Source organism: Hippocampus bargibanti, linkage group LG12 (genome assembly GCF_051943395.1).
Source record: "Hippocampus bargibanti isolate YZ-2025 linkage group LG12, ASM5194339v1, whole genome shotgun sequence".
In the NCBI taxonomy this organism is placed as follows: Eukaryota; Metazoa; Chordata; class Actinopteri; order Syngnathiformes; family Syngnathidae; genus Hippocampus; species Hippocampus bargibanti.
Genome location: NC_142745.1, coordinates 4776359 through 4795153, shown reverse-complemented (window position 1 = coordinate 4795153; position 18795 = coordinate 4776359). Strand labels below are relative to the sequence as shown.

Sequence of the window (18795 nt, the reverse complement as noted above, 5' to 3'; positions counted from 1 at the left end):
CACCACACGTAACATTTTCTCGAACCAGAAAAGGAATGAGATGAAGGGTTAACTTGTCCTCCTTCTTGCTGTTCGTGAGAGTGTACAAGAGTCCACAGACTTTAGTCCCGCTAAACAAGTTTTTTGGTCACACAGTGCGTGGCCCTCTGCGGTGACTTTGGGAGAAGTACCTGTCAAACTCGGCCACTCGTGGAAGATGTGCTCAACTGGCTTCTTTTAGGGAGCGTTTGCAAAGCGGGAGTAAAAGACCGTGATATGAGTTTGTTCAGAAAAATAAAAATAGTTGCGATTACAAACCTTTTTAAAAAATCCACTTATCACAAATATGTCAAACTTGGTCCTGCATGTTTTCCAACTGTCGCGATTCTAATGAAAATGCTCACTATCATAGCCACAGAGCTCGCCGATGAATTGATCGTTTGAATCAGGTGTGTTGAAAGGAGTTCTGAAACATGTAAGACGGCAGCTGCCTACGTTTGACAAATACACGTCATGTTCTCACGACCTGCTGCTTACTCTGTTGTCTTCCGGCATTAGAGCTAAACAATGGCCAACTTCTTGTATTTGATTATTTATGTGGTTAATATTTTTGTATGGAAAAGGGAAGGAAAACATTTGCTGTATTCTATAATCATTAATTCCAGACACAGGACTGATATGTGTGGGTTTTAATTAAAAGCAAGCAGACATAAGTACGGCAGTTGCAGCTGGCTGAACAGAAAAAAAGACTGCAAATAAAATGTGCAGAAGATCCCCTCAAAGAATTTGATTTTTTTTAAACAAACATTTTACAGTGCTACAGAAGAACGTTGGTGTACTTACAAAGAGAAAAACGTAAATACAATAGATTCCCATTATCCCCAGTGCGTTGGGAGGTCCTGAATGGAGAAAACACCAAAGAGGAACCATTCTTAACACCCTGTGATCGTGATGATAGCTTGCTGGTGATGTGTCACATGGCGCTCTACTTTCCGGCAGAAAGTTTTGGAGGTGCAGTTTTCAAAAGAATTTAAAGAACAGATGCGAGTAAACACTGATCACTCAAAAAAGCTCTCATGTGAGGGTTCTCCTGGCTACTTGTGTTCTCTCAAACTCGTGCTGCAAACAGAACCCAACACCGTCGAAAAAAAAGTCCAACCAGTGCTATAAGCTGACAGAACATCCGCATAGCGTTAACATGAAATCTAGCAACCAAAAGGTGATATTGCTAAAAGGTCAATAAGGCATGTATGTACTAAAATGTCTGTAAAAATATGTGGGAAAAAATACAATTGAATCTTTTTCTTCCCCGCACCTGAGCTCCATGTAGGTGTGGTGCTACCTTTGCTGCCCGGAGACTGGACCGATAACAAGGATGTCTTAAGGCAAGTGAGAGGAGAGGCTGTGGGAGGCTACGGGTCAGAATGACACACGATAACCCCGGTGAGAGCATTTCGCTAAGACAGCGCACGTAGAAAATTAGCAAACGATTCAACGTTCACTCCGGTCAAGAACAGTCCTTACAATCTACTTGTCTGTTAAAAAATACATTTGCTTACATGGTGAATATGTCAAAGAAAGCATGCGGTTCATTTGTTTTTTTTTTTGGGGGTGGATTGAGCCATTTCATTTAACATTCACTAGTTTGGGCAGCACATGGCTAACACAGAAGAGTCACCGTGTGAGTCTCCTCGTGTCTTCTTTAAAATCATAATCTCTTTCCTCATCTAAAACCACAGATCAAGAACCGCTTTGAAAAAGACAAAGGAGACATTAAAACAAACAAAACAAAAAGCACTCCAAAACATTCGACTTGACGCTGTGAAAAATCCATGCAGTGCGACTCAAGTCGACATCTTATTGCTTCCTTTTTCCAATCTGGGTGCGTATCTTTCAGTGAGCGGCGGACGGAGTCGCCGCCATGGCGTTACTGGCTTTCTTCCTCCTTTTGGTTAGCAGCGGATTGGTGGAGTCCTCGATGGTTTTTATCTTGATCTGCTCGTAGTCAACCCTCATGGTTGCCAAGGCACTGGTCATTTCCTCCTGCAACGATGAGCACAGTCGGTACATTTTAGCAGCAGGAGCGCAGATCCAAAAACCAGCACCCGTGTGACAGACCTTGACGTCCTCCCACGCGTCTTTCTCTTCTTTTAACACCCGGCTAGTGTGCAATGGCGTCTGAGGCACCTCCATCGATTGCTGCGGGTTAGACATGAGACAATCTGGCTTCAGTGGACAGCTTCTTTCAAATCAATTACATTCAAAAGAGCCGGCGGACGTTTACATTAATCCAAGGGTGATTCATAAACTCTGTGATGGTCATCCTCTGGGTGGGCTCCGTCTTTAGGAGGGTCCGTATCAGTTGTTTAGCTGGAATTGGGGAAAAAAAAAACAGCATTTTTTAACACTGGCTGCATTTTAGCGATGCGAAAGAAAGCAATCGGATTAGAATTGAACCGGTGACAGTGCGCATGAAATATTCCAGCCATTTATCAATGACAATATTTTCGTTTTTATAAAGATTCTTTTTTTATCATCACACAACAGATCCTTCAAAGTGAATTGCTGTATTTTCCGGTATATACCGGACTATAAGGTGCACCGTCAATGAATGCCATGCACATTTCCAGAGGTCTGACCAGGGCTTTATTGGCACCCCACGCAGGAAAAAACAAAACCTAAACAAATTCGGGAATCGCGCAACCCATTATGCTTTTCAATTCTCAAATAAATTTGGGAACGGCAGTGAATGAGTAAATCAACGTCACAGAATATCTTGTGGTAAAATGTGGTACTTCCAATACAGGTTAAGTTTATCTTCACTTGACGGGCTACTGAGCAGAATTTGTAAACTCCATTGAGACCCACGGTTTATTATTTGATGTCAAACTTTCACGTTGGCAGCCAAACTCAAAAACCACACATGTAGCGTTTCCATTATCATCACCTTCTTCTGATACGTCAGACCACTCGGGATTCGGAAACTCATACTGTCCCATCCGAATCCTCTTCTTCATCCCGGGAGAAATGGCTAGACCGTGGTTTGAATAGAAAGGGGGGTAGCCACATAACCTAGCGAGGGACGACAGTCACATGTTGCACGACCCAAATATTCCCACTTGATGTGACGTGAAGAAAGAACTTGTACTTACAGAATATACATAATGACACCTAAAGACCACATGTCGCATGATTTGTCATATTTTTCTGGGCCTAGAACCTCCGGAGCTGGCAAAAGTGAAAAGGGATACACAACAATCAGGACAATATGGCTTTGTGAGGAAGCCACGGGTGAAACGCGGGAGAAGATCTCTTACCAACATAGTATGGTGTGTAGCAAGGTGTGGCAAGTGAGTTGTGCGAGGTGGTTTCCTTGGCAAAGCCAAAGTCTGTGAGTTTGAGCAAAGCGCTGGGCCTCTTGGAGGAATACAGTAAATTCTCTGGCTGCGGGACGGTTCACATCGGTTATTCAAGTGGGTGATTGTCATTTGACGTCTCGGTCTTACCGTTGCAAAAAAAAAAAAAAAAAAAAGACAGAAAACGATCATACAAACCTTAACATCTCTATGTGCGATGTTGACGGCGTGGAGATATTGGATCGCCTCCCCTATGCTCTTCATGATGTCGGATGCCTCTGGCGTCAAGAATAAACGGGTTTAATATTAGACAACCCGTGAGCGGTAGATGAGCCAAATGGCATTTGAATACGCAAGTAATTTCGGAAAAGAAATGCGGCCAGTGTGCTTGATACCTCGCTCTGTGAAGGCCTGATCCCCTCTGTCCTGGATGCGACTGAAGAGCTCACCCCCGTCCATGCTAAAAGCACACATGCATCCATGTTCAAGGTTGAAACGATTTTGATTTTATCAGCAATTCCAATAAAATCCAATTGTATGAGAGATTGCGGCACACAAAACATTCCACTTTATTTTACTGGAATGCAAACTCACATATGATGGTAGTTATGGATCATACAAATTTGCTGAGTTCACACGTTTGCAGTTGTCTTTTTTTTGCCACTATGGTTCGCGATATAACTGGTAGAAACGATGTATGGGAATATGCTAATCAATTGAATCGACATGACTCATTTCTGCCTTCTTTATGACTGCGAGTTTCAGATGCAATCACAATGTCACGATTTGGGGTTTTGTGTGTGTGAGACCAAAGACGCACAATTTCACCTTTTTTTTCTTCTTCTTGTCTAACCACAACACACTTCAAATTCTTCATATTCTGTTTTGTCATCATTATCATACAGAGAAACGAAAGTTCAATTGACCTTTACTACTTTAAGGTATGGAAAAAGTCAATCTGAGAGAATAATCCATAAAAGTTTTTGAAATAAAAGACTTTGAAATCAAAACATATATATTTTTAAATCGGGTGCCGATAAAGCGCTGGCCAGACCTCTGGGCGTTTTTTCTCATCCACAAGAGGGCAGCATTTCCCTTTTATTCCATGTTAGTGCTTTGTTTCAGCTTCAGCTGTTGTTAAAGTGCTATCTAAAGTACAGTAAAGTCTCGTTATATCGATATTCAAGGGAGTCCGAAAAAATATCGATATAACCGGGACTATCGATATAACGAGACTTTACTGTAATATGAATGTATTTCATTGTATTTCGGACAGCCATCCTCATTTTAAGCTCATATAACTCCAGACCCATATAATTTATGAAATAACTTTTTTTTCTGATGAAAGAAGAGAGTGTAGGGTTTCTTATGCTTCATTGAATGTGTATGTAGTCCTAAAACTCAATATTCTGTGGAATCTGCAATTTCAATAAAAATGACAAAAACCCTGGCACTGGAATGGACACATTTTTGTACATCGTCTGGCAGTGAATGAGTTAATCTTCCATTTCAAACTACACAAAGGATGGTCTTGTCAGTGCGAGTGTTTGTGACTGAATTTGTAAACTCACCACTCCATAACTATTAACAGGCATTTTCTGCTTTGATAAAGGTTCTCGTAGACATCAACAATCCGTACAATGTTGGAACAAGGCGATGCCCTCCAGTGAAGCTCCACCTCCCTACGTGCTTTTGAGCAATCTTGTAGCATCTAGACAACACGGGAAGGGGAAGAAAAAAAAAAAACAATCAACAGATTAATGGTGCGGACTAAGCGACATCAATCACTCATCAAGATGCAGCTGCACGCACAACAGACAAGTTCCATGCTGACATCATCTGGGTAAATTTAGTCAAATGCATTGCAGTTTCTTATGTGTAGATATGACGCCCTCTTGTGTTTAAAATTAATCATTGCACACACGAGCGGTTTTGTGATTTTTTTTTTTAAACTCGGTTCTCAGGCCTCCATTTGCTCAAAAATAAAAACGTTTTCCCGTTTGATGGCCCAGTGCAACAAGAATTATCATATTGGGAAATTGAACAAAACGTTCAACAAACATGAACATATTTGACAGGTCCTGAATATTTTTTCAGGCAAAAGAATTCATTCAGCCTTGCAGCATGGAAAATGATCTATCGCATGGCTTCCCAAGCCTGGCCACAGAAAACACAGCAGTGGCGTTTATGCTAGTGGGCCTTTCAGTGCTTTAAGTGTTAACCTCTTTCAAGTTTCACATACTTTTATGCAGCACAGTTACGACGAACACATTAATCATCAATTAATTTGCTAATATCTGTTTTGGATTAATCTGAGTCAGATTAAAGAAAACAAAACGTTTTCAATGTCCACCTATTCATTTCAAATTTAGGAAAGTGCCATTTATGTTTTGGTGCATAACATGTCAGAAAATGCTCACTGCTTTCCACAGTTGTGGTAGATCAAATCGTTCATTTTAATTAACAAAAAAAAAAGAGTTCACTTTCATGGGCAATAAACATGAGCAACCATTTTTCAAGTATTGTGCTACATACTCTTGTGCACCTTGAAATGTTTGTCACAGTGTTTTTACAGCCGCGCTGCTCTACGGTGTCATAAATGCGTCCCTGCAGATAGATGCTAATCAAATGTGGCATTAATACCATTTCATTAACCTTCATTCACTGTTCAAACAATCCGCAAAGTGTAATATCTAAAAGTCCCTTGTTATATAAAACATAAATCAACTCATATCCTCTGAGAGGGCGAGCACTTTGGTTGACCGAACGTCTCAGATTTAATTGAATTTGTTGCCTGACTCATTGTTGACATATGTTTTATTGTTTTACTTATTAGATTGTGACTTGAATGAGACAGTTAGGCTAAGACTTTATAGACGCACAACTGCTTTTCTGAAGATGTATTTTGGTCATTCACCATCATGGTCAACAATCCTGGCTATAATGCAACTTATTTTTTTTTTAATTATGTTTTGACGTTTCATGAACCGTGTGCAGTGCATTTCCAAAATTTCTGATCTTTGAAAATCTCGTTTTATTTGACGAATAAATCGACATGAAGGCTCATTTTTACTGGGTGAAAATAACTGCCAACATTTGTCAAAAACATTTTTAAAACGTCTTTTTTTCTGTGTTCTGCTCAGGCGGAAATTTTTCATATCTTGTTGAAATGTCAAAGAGGGACTAGCCAGAGCTGTAAGAAGAGGAGACAAGCCCCTGAAACCAAAATAGCATAGCTAAATCTATATTTAACAAACACGCCCCGCACCCCCGACGCCCACCGTTTGCTTCATTGACAAAATATAAAACAGACACCTCCATTACACACCCCACTGTTTTTTTTTTTCAATAAATGTGCAGCCCGCCCATCTGTTTGCAGCACCCCTGAGACTGAATCCAGAAGCTTGATGAGAAGGAGGGGCCAGATGGGCACACAATGCACTTCCTGAAGCAAACACAAAAGCTCAAGAGCCACTGGCAGGAGACACTGGGAGGTGGGGCGATGGAAAGATGCGGGAGTGTCCACCTGCCACTTGAGCCCCAGTCAGGATGGAACCGGAGAAATCGCCCTGAAGGGCTGATAAGGCAGTGAAATTGGGTGGAAGGGGAGAGATTACAGAGGGACCTGCTAAGCTTGAATCAGTGTTCATAAAAGCCTCTTTGGGGTTCAACGGGAGGATGTGTTTCTGGGCATGTTTGCGTCGTAAGGGGGCAAACATGTTTATGTCAATTGGACAATCTGATTAAGGATACGTGTTAAACTGTAAACAAGATCTGTGCAGTTGCAGTGTTCATATTTTGCAGAGTGGAAATGCTAGTGTGACCACCAATTTCAATTGGAAAGGAGTGACCATTGGTTGTTTACATTATGATTCTGAAATACAAAAAATAAAATTAAAGAAGAGACAGACCAGTGGATTACATCCTGATATAAAATCAGGATATATCGGTCGTCTATTGTGCCAGTAAAATCATATTTGCGTGAGGTACAAGCTATGACGTTGGCTTGCAAAGACATTGGTTCTAACGTCAAGTGCCCCAGGTTTTAACACATTCGCAAAGTGAGTGACCATGAGGAGGAAGCGTGATTGAAATTGAAACAACAAATGGGGAAGAACATAGGACGCGCTCAAAAAATAACTATGCCGCTTCCTCTAGATCAGCTGGCAGACTGCACAAAGAATATTGTTGATGGCCATCGTTTTTTTTTTACTTGCTAGTTAAAACCTGTGCCAAATATATCACACAGCTTACTTTATATGGCAATCCCTGACTGACGGTCGAAAGTCAAACAACAACAAATGGACAGGGGACAGACACGTATCATACTTTTCAATGACAAGTCACTCCAGATTATAAATGGCATTTGGAGTGGGGGGGGGGGTTACATATTGGATTCCCGGCAAAGAAATAGCAGTATTTTGCCAGCAACTAAATATGCTGGTACTACATTAAATATCAACTCAAATACATAACTTTCCAGTTCTAAAATCATGAATTAAATACACATGGAAGATCAAACACACTTGAGGACAATTGACAAGACACAGAACTCTAGAATACATTCATCTTCTAGTAATTTATTTTGCAATACCGGAAGTGTACGATTGTTTTCGGTCCCTTTCATTTTACGGTCATGAATCAGGCGGCGGCAGTCGAATTGCAGTTGATTCCATATAGTGCAGGTGTTGCCTAATTCTGTGCCCGTTGACTGTAAAAGCGGTTTATAGGCAAAGATGAGTCGATTCTGGAACAGCGACCCTATTGAGGATAAGAGGCTCAGATTATGTACGTGTGGATGGATGAATGTATGGACGGATGGATTTTTTTTTATGCTAATCTGTTTATGACAAGCGTGTCAAAGAAACAGATTTCCACAATAAGCTTGACGGGGACGGAGTCTTTGGACCTTGGGTCGGGGTTAAATACTGTAGCATTTAAATCCCACAGGCTGACATATAGATCGGTGGGTTAGGGGGATGAGACAAAAAGCGCTGACAGGAGATTTTGAGCAAGGCTGCTTTCCAACAGGGCTAAGCGAGGAAGGATGGGGGGCTCTCATGCCGCTTGATCCCCAAAACTGCCTTTTTTTTACGTTTTTGTTTGTGAAACCATATTTGTCGCTTTTCAAAGACAAAATGTCATGCAAGTTTAAAATTTGTTTGGCTAAAACTCCTTTGGGAATCAACAAGCTTATAAATGTTTGACTTTGCGAGTACAGTCTGAGAGTGAGAGTTGGGGAGGAAGCTTTGGCTGCACAATGGGTCAGAGGCACCATAAAAGGGCAAGCAAATCAAGCAGATGCAACCCCAAATATACCCCCGGATAATTTACCTCTACATACGCACACCTAATAAGTGCGGTCAGATGGTTGTTGTGACAAATTTGCCAACAAGGAGACATCTGACTTGAGGTTCATTTAACAAACAGGGTGACTGTCGGGACACGTGACGTTCACTGAAGCTGGTCCGATCGGGACACCAGTAAAATTAATAAATAAAAAAAAACCATCATAACAGTGGGAGACGAGTTTATGTGTAAAGCTTGGGCAATGAAAGAGAAACCTCTCCCTTCCTTGTCGCCTCCCTCCTATTCCTTCCTTCCTTCCTTCGTTCCCTCACTTATATTTCAATCCTGGAAAAGGTCAGAGAGGCTACCTCTTTAATCACACTTGAACTGTAAATTTTGAATCCAGTTGACACTGTCTGACTGTCACTTAAAATCTAGAAAGGATTTTGAAAGTCCATATGACAAATTAAAGTTGATTTTAGTTCAATCAGTTGTTCACGAGGGGTCCTTGCATCACGATTACGAATTTAATGTCAAGGGTCACGACACCAAACTACGAACTCAGACTCTCGTCAATTGGCCTTGCTGTGCATTCTTCGTACCAATGCTATCCATCATGCCACGAATGATATGGCAGGTGCAGTCCGACCATAACTCATTAGCTGCCGTTCCCGAATTTATTCGGGAATTGAAGTGTGACGTGGAGTGCCATGCCCGAATTTGTTTTTGTTTTTTTCTTGCGGGGGTACAGATAATGCGCTGGTCAGACCTCTGGCGATGTTTTTACCTTCCACGAAGGGGCAGCATTTGCTTTTTGTCCGTCCGTGTTAGTGCTTTGTTACAGTTTCAGATGTTGTTAAAGCATATAAATCAATAAGTATGTATTGTATTGTGGACAGCCGCCCACATTTCAAACTCAAGATAATTCCAGACCCATACAACTTGGGAATTAACTATTTTTTTCTGATGAAAGAAGAGCATCTGAGGTGTCTGATGTTGCATTGAATGTTTATGTAGTCCTAAAACACAATAATCTGTGGGCGCTGCAATTTGAGTGATGACAAAAACCCTGGCACTGTAGTGGACACATTTTTTTGCATATCGACAGGCTGTGAATGAGTTAATGACAGACAAAACCTTGCTGTTTGTTCTTTGACTATGCAAAGCCATAAATAAAACAATAAATTTGCCACTGATACAGTACATTTTATTTGATTCTGTTGTAAATATCACCAAAACAACATTTGAAAACCCCTTTTCCTTCATTTTACTTCAGCCTCGTTCCAAACAGGTTCCCAGAAGTGCAGGCACAAGCTCTTTTTATATTTAGTATGCTGTGTCTAATTTTCTGACTACAGCCTTTACATTATTGATCTTATTTGTAGACCCCACGAGCCTTTGTCTCAATTATGTGTGCAACTTCCAGTAATGAACCGAAGCCGGGATTTTGTTTACATGATAACAGGTTGCGCAAGTCTACTTTGGATGAGACTGAAACAATGTGAGAGTTGCTCATTGTGGCAGCTTCAAAGAGAAAATATTTTAATCCAAATGTAGCGGGGTATAAGGAGTAAGACACAAGGTAGCATCCAGTGACCACAGACAGTTGCGTGTTTAGCTACTTTTAGAACTCTGCCGCTTTAGGTGATAAGGCAGTGAATAATCTTTAAAAACTGTCAGGCATATCAGGTGCTACATAGTAATAAAGTTGGTCGTGGTTCTGTTCAACAAATTTGGATGCAGTCTTATTTACAGATCACACACGTCACTCAGACAAACCCTGAATTTTATATTGGTCCGATGATCTAGCCTTGAAATCAAATTATGGATAAAGTGAATCCCGCCATAGTATCGTCCATGATAAAACTTGTGAAAGTGTGAACATATTTTTTTAAGATATATAAACGTGTGATTTCATGTCGAGGGCAGTTTGTCTGAACCAAATACATTTCAGCGAATTGATTTTTAAACAACACAATGCTCCTGAAACAAAAAAAAATGAATGCAGAAATGCTGTTGCCGGTCAGCGATAGTGTTGCGAGAGTATACAAGAACCAATAAAGCCACAATGTGTCACAGATCAGAGCGGCATCACATGTGTATGTGGATAGCAGTGACCCACTTCTTAAAATTCTACTGTTGTATTTGAACAACCACACAGGATGTTTTCACGCTATGATTCACTTGGCCATGACTTTGCGCAATCAATTTTTGGAACAGTCCCTGAAAAATAAAGGGCTAAAAAAACAATATCTTGACTGGACCGTCTCAACATGTGCCAGTATTTATCAATCATTGACCCAACTACAGCTTCCCTAAAAAGGAGTCACACTCAATTCCAGATTTTAGGGAAGTATACCACTTTAGAAATATTTCGCCAGCAAAAAGCCTGAAATTGTTGTGTCATGTCATAATAGTGGCTAATGAAGGCAAAATACTTTTGCCAATCTCAGAAAGGTGGAAAAAAAAATTCGACATGCTCCTGTTGTGAAGCCCAATTTTGTGCGATTGTCACGTCAGGTCTATTTGAGCTCCCCTTTAATAAAAATGTCCTCTCGCGGGGTAAATGGGTTTTTCACATCTATTTTTAGATATGACGAGAAGCGGAATCCCCTCTATCGCCTCATTCTCAAATAGGCGATTTTCATACAGCTGTATTTTTCACAAGCGCAGCGGGATAACTTGACAGCCCCAAAACGCCTTGAAAGGGAGCTTGGATTCTTATATCTACACATTTCATCCAATTTAGAGATAGTCGGGGCCATGATAACATTTAGTTTTTACAATGCCACAATGGAATGATGCCATGCCGAGAGTGTTGATCATTCCAAATTGATAAATGAAAAATTGATGTAATTATTTCCATCGAAGCTCTGAACAGCATATTCTGAAATAGGACATTAACTACGAATCAAGTATAATTCCTCATCTTGCGAAATTATACTTATGTTTACAATATTGCTTTTTTTTAACAATTCAGTCCACACTGTAGGAAATTGTGAGGTTTCACCTTAATTATTTTTCACAACAAGGAGTCAGTTTTGCTGCCTTTTTAATGTCTTACAAATGTTCCAACTTCCTCAAATTTTTAACCCCGATAACTTTGTTATGATAGTTTAAGCAGGAAGGGACACAGATTACCGCCTGGGAATTTTCTTCACGTGAGACAATGGGTTCCGCTTTAGAAGAGTTTACACATCCGATGTTGCATTTCAAGTCAGAACCTACCTTGAGAGCATATTTGTCTCCGGTTTTCCTCTGGAAAATTTCAAGCACCTTGCCATTGATTCCAAGCCCCAGCACCTGACTGGTCACTTTGTAATCGTCTGTAATGGCGTTCTTCTTGATCTGTATAGAGGGTCTGCTCAAGAAGGGGAGAAATTGGCCGGCAGGATTCGGCTGTCCGGCGGGGTTCTGTTGCCCAGTCGGATTGGGAAAGAGCGGCTGGTTCTGTGCGTTGGTTAGCATTTCTGTTCGTCCGAAGTTAAGCAACAACCTCTCGTCCGGCCTGTTTCAAAGTCCGTTTTTTAAGGCAGGGGCTTCTTCCTGGATTAGCTTCCTTTTGACAAACTATTGGCGGTGTCGCAACCAGGCCCGAGGAAGCAAACCGCGGCCAGCTTCCGTCGGACGCTAACGAAGTCACTCGGTTAGCCGACAGAATGCTAAACTAGCTATCCGTTAGCATGTCCACACGCTCCTATTCTCGACCTTTGACTGTTCGGCTAACAAGTCAGCTCACGGTTAGCTCATCCATCTCTGGGACTGGTAGCCACGCGCCGGTTCGTCCGAAAGCACTCAATGAACTTTTTGTCTTCGGTTAAACCATGACCTAAAAATGTTTTTGAGAGGCGCCGCGTCGCCAAGTGACGATCGTCGAAAAAAAAATCCGAAGAGTTGAAGAAAAGGCGTACGGAACAACGGTGATGAAAGTTGGGTTAGCAGTTGTGAGCACGGCGATCACTTCACTTTTCAGAAGGCCAAGTCAGTTAGTCAGACACTCAGCCAGAGCAGGTTTTACCGCCGACGTCATAGTCTCGTTTTCGGCCCTTAAAGGAGAAGCCGAGCTGTAATATTAATAGTTGGGATGTTTTAAAAAATAAAATCCAGTCACATTCAAACAACGTGTGTCTTGTAAATTCTCGCCTTGGAGTACACTGGAGTTGATGAAATGTCAAACATTAAGATCAATGAATACATAAACAGACATATTCAGAATATGCTTTGTGCTTATAAAATACATCCTAGATTTTTTTTTTTTTACCGGAACTACCACAATAATTCACTCGGCAAATTCACTGTGACTTAGATGATAAATGCCTCTTCTGTGGGAGTGAATCAGAGACGAATTATTAATTTAAAATTGCCCCGTTCATCTTCCTTTCATAACTTTGCTGCTGTAAATGTACATTTCTCCACTGCCAGACAAATAAAGGTAAATCCAATCCAATCACAATTTTGGAGAGAGTTTGAAACATAAAGCTGTGAAAAAACTATGCACTTTTAACTTAGTTGGTGTTGTTTTTACCGATAGCAGTTTCACCCGAGAGCCATTCGTACTGTTTTGATAGAAACTGGAAAGATAAAAATAGAGCTCATAATCTCTATAACCAGCCAGCGAGTCCACCCCACGGCACATCCCAAGGTTGCAAAGTGGTTAAGGTGATTGGCTGTGTACTTACTCTTACTGTACTTCCAAATGCGGCCATGGACAAGCAATCTATTTTTTGACAACTGTTTTTGGTATTGACTTATCCGATGAATAAAAAAAATGTGTTTTGAGTATTAATTCAACACCTTTGATATTGTGGTGAAGGGTCAAGTACAAATTTTTTCCCCCATCAAACTCCATCTTGAATAGGTATGAAACAGTTAAACGGAACCGGTCAGTATTTACAGTACATAAATGTGAGCTGTGCCTGTGTCTTGAAAAGAGGAACTAAAAGAACATCAAATTTAAGATCATTTAGAATGTTACTATACTTTTTGGCAGCTTCCCACAATAAAACCATTCAGTATCAAAATCAAACATGATTTTTTTGTCTATTAAAATGTTGATTTGTCACACCAAATTTCTTTCTATCTGGAAGTACGGTGGCAATACACGAGAGCTCAGTCTAGGACACGATCTGTTGTGATCAATTTCCAAACTCATTCATCTTGATTGACGAAGCTTTCACAACTGCATTTCTCCAAATACCCGCAAGGGGTCAGGCCTGTCATATGAATGTATTTAAACTAAAGGGGTGGCGCTAGGACGATATTGAAGATATTGAATCACTCTCCGTAATTGAATATAGGAAGCAACGATTCATCAATTCGATTTATAATACAATTAAACATAATCAAATTAATTGATTTATTGTTGATATAATTGATCCTTGATATCACTCAGGCCCATGAAAATGGAGCCACGGCCATGGGAGTTTGAGCTGAATTAACCCCTGTGAATATTCAACAGTCATTTGAACCTGTTGTTTTTGTGCACATTACATTAAACAATCTTGCAAAACGTTATTTGGTGTTGTTATGCACTGTTATGTAAGAATTGCGTCCCCTGTCTCCTTCACCCTGGTCACGGACGCACACCCACCCCACTCAAACACACATCTTGAAAACCCTCCTACACGTCTATTGCTGAGAGATGTCTGAAAATATAGTACATTTGATGAGATTTCACAGCTTGGTGCAGATGCAGCGACACCAGTTATGGAGCTGTGATGATACAGAGATAGCTGCAGGTGGACTTTTAGATGAGGACACCTTGTTCATCAATGTGTTCCTCCCCCAGGGCAAATTTGGTATGTAGTCAACTAAATTCCTGAATGTAGCTGCTGGACTGATTGTCCTGTGAGGGACCAGGAATGTGTGGCCTGTGCACAGCGCCGCAGGATTTTGGAATGCTGACATTTCCACTTTCTCCTCTGCAGCGTCGTCCTCAGACACTCTCTCTCTTTTGGCATGGATGAAAAAGGGCGGTCGAGGCATCTCCACATATCCATCATCTCTATACCTTCCGCTCTTCATTAGCCAGAGCCAATTTGGAGCAGTTATTCCAGGCGATTTCTGAGAATAATCCTCCATCACCGCATGGGGGTGAAACTTAAGCCAGCTCTTGATATAGACCCCTGGTCAGCGTTGGCTCTGGCGGAGGATTCTAGCACCTGAACACTTGCGAGCCCCCTGGCCGACATGGGACCTCCTGAACCTGCTCACCCCTCTGATACACGCAGCCACACATATCCCTTCATGATCCCCTCCCAGCTCTGATCTCTCGCTGTCTTTTTGTCCCACCATTGCTCTCTAATTGCTATGTTGAACACCAAAAAAACTATATTTACATTTGAGCTCATTTAAGGCTCGTTCGTCTTCACCCTTTGGCCGCTGAAATGTATTTGTATAGACTTCACAACACGACCGTAGACAAAAGAGGAACGAAATGCCAGTCGGTGTGGCTGTTTATGTGTTGGTTTATTTACGTCCTTTTTGGCTCAGAGGTTGTTTCCAGTGGTTCGTCTACAAAGCTCCACCTCCAAGTCTCTTTTCTCGCTCAGTGTTGCCTATTTTTACACACTACCCGAGCTTTTTGAAAGCAACCTGTTTTCATAAAGAATTGAAGAAATCACGCAAAAAGGGTAAACCTCAACTTGTCTGATGGTCTGATGTGTGCTACGGATTAACCCGCTATTGTCAAGGAGTGGATGCTTGCTGGGGTTTACACCTACATACTTCCACAGAACACTTTGCAGACACTGACATGGAAATTCCAAAGTCAAACCACAGTGAAAAGGCTGTATTTTTATTTCACGTTCAAAAATAGACAAGGTTAGGCTATATTATTTTCTCGAATAGCCATTAATTGAATTTTACAGTATTTGTATTTGGCAAGGTCACAGTTTTTTTGGAAAAATTTCCAACACCCAAAATCAAAATGCAATCCAAACTAAGTTAAATTAAAAAGTAAATCACAACTCAAAAAGTATACGTTTAATCAGGTGACTCGGTCAAAGTCCTGAATCATCATCCTTTACTGGTTTACGACTGGATGCTGTTTCTTTCTTTGAAATTCAAGTGGAAAAATTGCACCATAGGCTGATTCCACTGGCTTAACATGTTCTCAAGGTAAATGACTGACTGGCGGACAAAGTATCCAGGTGCCTGTAAACACTCCCTGCAGAGGCTGCATGCTGAGGCCTGAGGTCAATTTGAAGGGCTCTGGCCCTTGTCATGTGACCAACGGCAGACAGCAGCTGGTCTGTGACATTTGCAAAGTGAGCCCGTGCACGCAAATTGTATTTTTTTGTAAGAGGGCAGGATAGAACAACCATTGACATTTATGTAAACACTGAGAAGTTGGGGGACAATTTTAGGGTGTTTTATTTTATTTCATGTATTTATTTTTAAACATTGTGGGCATTGTGATGTCAATTTCAGTCAACAGTAAGTGGCCATGCAGGGTCAAAATGGTGGCCTCCCTAGATGGATTACAAACAGGTGATTTTTTTTTGTGATGAATACATTTTAAGTAAATCAGAATGGGCGTGTTTAGGATTAAAGGGGGAACTTAGCACATAAGGAAAAAAGGGTAATATTTCGACCCCCAAAATGGCACCTTGCTAGCAACATCCTAACAATGCAGAGTTCAAACTTTGGTGCGCAGTTGAAGACAGAAATAGAGCAGAGGCAAGACAGTTCAATGTTTACGAGTCGCTGTTATAACTTGCTGTTGGTTAATTAAGTGAATGTTCACAGTACTGACATCTGATCCTTCTTTTGGCATTTCTTTGACCGTAGCTCCAACTAGTGGATGCATTGTGTATTGTGTCTTATAATGCGGTGTGGCCAATGTATGAAAAAAAAATAAAAATATACAAAATAGGCCATTCATTGAAGGTGCACTTCAAAATTCGGTGCGCCTTTAACTCATTCACTGCCATTCCTGAATTTATTTTGGAATTGAAAAGCATGACGTGGAAAGCCATTCCCGAATTTGTTCGGGTTTTGTTTTCTTGCGGGAGGAGGGTGCTTTTGAAGCTTCGGTCAGACCTCTGGCAATGTTTTCCCTCCCACGAGGGGGCAGCTTTTGACTTTTGTACAGCCGTCTCTATTTCCATTGCATACAACTCTAGAGCCAAATAATATCAACATGAATTGTTATTTTTCTGATGAAAGAAGAGAGTCTAAAGTTTCTTACCCTGCATTGAATGTTTATGTAGTCCTAAAACTCAACATTCTGCGGGTCATGCAACTTCAATGAAAATGACAAACCATAAAACAGCAAAACCCTTCACTAAATCGCCATGGTGGTGTGAGGTTCAATTTGGATCGTTCCTACAACTGACATCTTAGGCAACATAGGCTTAGTTATGCTGATGAAGTGATACCAGAGCAAATGGGGCAATCAGGCCAGTCGTATACCCCATACTAAGGCAGGACAATAGAAGTGATCTGTCAGGACAATAGAAGTAATCAGTCGGGACAATCGATGTAATCAGTGTACCCGCAGGGAGTAGTCCTCTTCTCCCCTCAACCTGATGGCAGGGACCAATCATAGCAGAGTCTGGCACCGCCACGTCTGGACAGTAGGGATATATATATATATAGGGCCAAAACTACCAGCAAGAAAAAAATTACTTCGCTGACAAAGCCTCTTGGATAAGTAGCGAAACGTCCAACACCTTCAAATAAGTACAGATGACGGCTGAAGAAACCTTCTCCTCGATGGACCACTCCTGTACGACTGAGAGCTTACACAGATGTATCACTAACTCAAAGTAATGCAGAGGACAAAAACAAATAAATAAGATTACACCCAACTCTATGATAGATAAACTAGATTTTTTTTCCTCTCCCTCTCTGACGTTTTTTTTTTGTTTTCAGGTCAGTGGGACAAACGTTTGCGTATATGTGAGCAGTTGCTGTCACGTTTTAGTCACATGGACATTCCCAATGCCCTTTGTGCTCTCAACAACACAAGGGGGCTTTTGATAACGCCAGACAATTATTTAGCCTCCTTCTTTCCGCCTGCCGTCCTCCGTCCAACTCAGCTGACGAGAATGGCCTCATTTCATCCTGTTAGCAAATATCGTCAATATACTCATTCACGCCTACTCCACTTCCCGTGCGCTCGTAGCTTTGTTTTCTCACATTTATGCACACGTAACGAACACGTTGGATTCTGCTGACCACGCTCCACTTGTCCCGCACAGAGGGAGACTTTGCAGTTATCGGGACTTTAGTCTCCTGACGATTTTCCTCACAGACAGACGTGACAATGTCACGCGGCCATTTCTCGCCATGATTCACTACCGGCCGTTGACCCACTCGTCTCGGGGAGAGGACGCACGCTCATAAACTGACACGTTCAAGGGTGCGTTTAGCCACTCGTACAGCTGACACAAACACACGAGCTCTCAGACCGCAGACTTTCATGATGGCCGATGACCAGCAAGAAGGCTCGGACTGATATGCTCATCCAGAGCTTGTATTTACAGTCTACGCATAAAGGCATTGTGCGGCTTTCACCGTTTTACCTCAATAGAGACATCAGAATCTAAGGTCAACCACAAGAATCAATAAGTAAACTTTGATGAAGATAAGATTACTTGTCAGGGATAATTTATTCTATTTAGAGTTGTGCTGTGGAAGTGCACCATTAACTCATTCACTGCCAGACAATGTGTAAAAATACATATACATTCCATACAGCGTTAGAAACCTTAGACTCCTTTCTTGCATCAGAAAAGAGCATATTTCCAAGTTATATGGGTCTGGAGTTATCTGATCTTGAAATGGGGGTAGCTGTGCAAAATACAATACAATACAATACAATACAATACATATTGATTTATATAGCGCTTTAACAACAGCTGAAAATGCGCAAAAATGGACAAAAGGGAAATGCTGCTTCCTTGTGGAAGGGGAAAACATTGCCAGAGGTCTGACCAGCGCTTTATCGGCAACCTCCTCAAGAAAAACTAAAACCCAAACAAATTCGGGAATGGCGCTCAACGTCACAAAACAAAAGACCCCAACATTTGACCAGGTTGGATTGGATATCCATTGGATTGGATTGGAATTCCAAGTCTTTTTAACCGCTATGATTCTAAAATAGACCCTTCCTCTGAGTTGACGTTTCAAGCATTTTCTTTTCTTTGTCTTGTCTCAGTCGGTC

The 18795-nt window shown here is 41.3% G+C and overlaps 1 protein-coding gene across 1 annotated transcript; it reads right to left on the bottom strand.

The window, feature by feature from the left end:
• Positions 1-653: 653 nt before the first annotated feature.
• mapkapk2a (MAPK activated protein kinase 2a) lies at positions 654-12638 on the bottom strand. The gene is made up of 10 exons (XM_089010849.1): positions 11853-12638; positions 4907-5046; positions 3731-3795; positions 3534-3613; positions 3297-3423; positions 3132-3207; positions 2927-3051; positions 2264-2349; positions 2098-2178; positions 654-2022 (listed from the first exon to the last, which is right to left on the bottom strand). Exons 1-10 carry the CDS (start codon positions 12090-12092, stop codon positions 1873-1875), a joined length of 1170 nt encoding a protein of 389 aa, XP_088866975.1. The 5' UTR covers positions 12093-12638; the 3' UTR covers positions 654-1872.
• Between the last annotated feature and the right edge of the window lie 6157 nt (positions 12639-18795).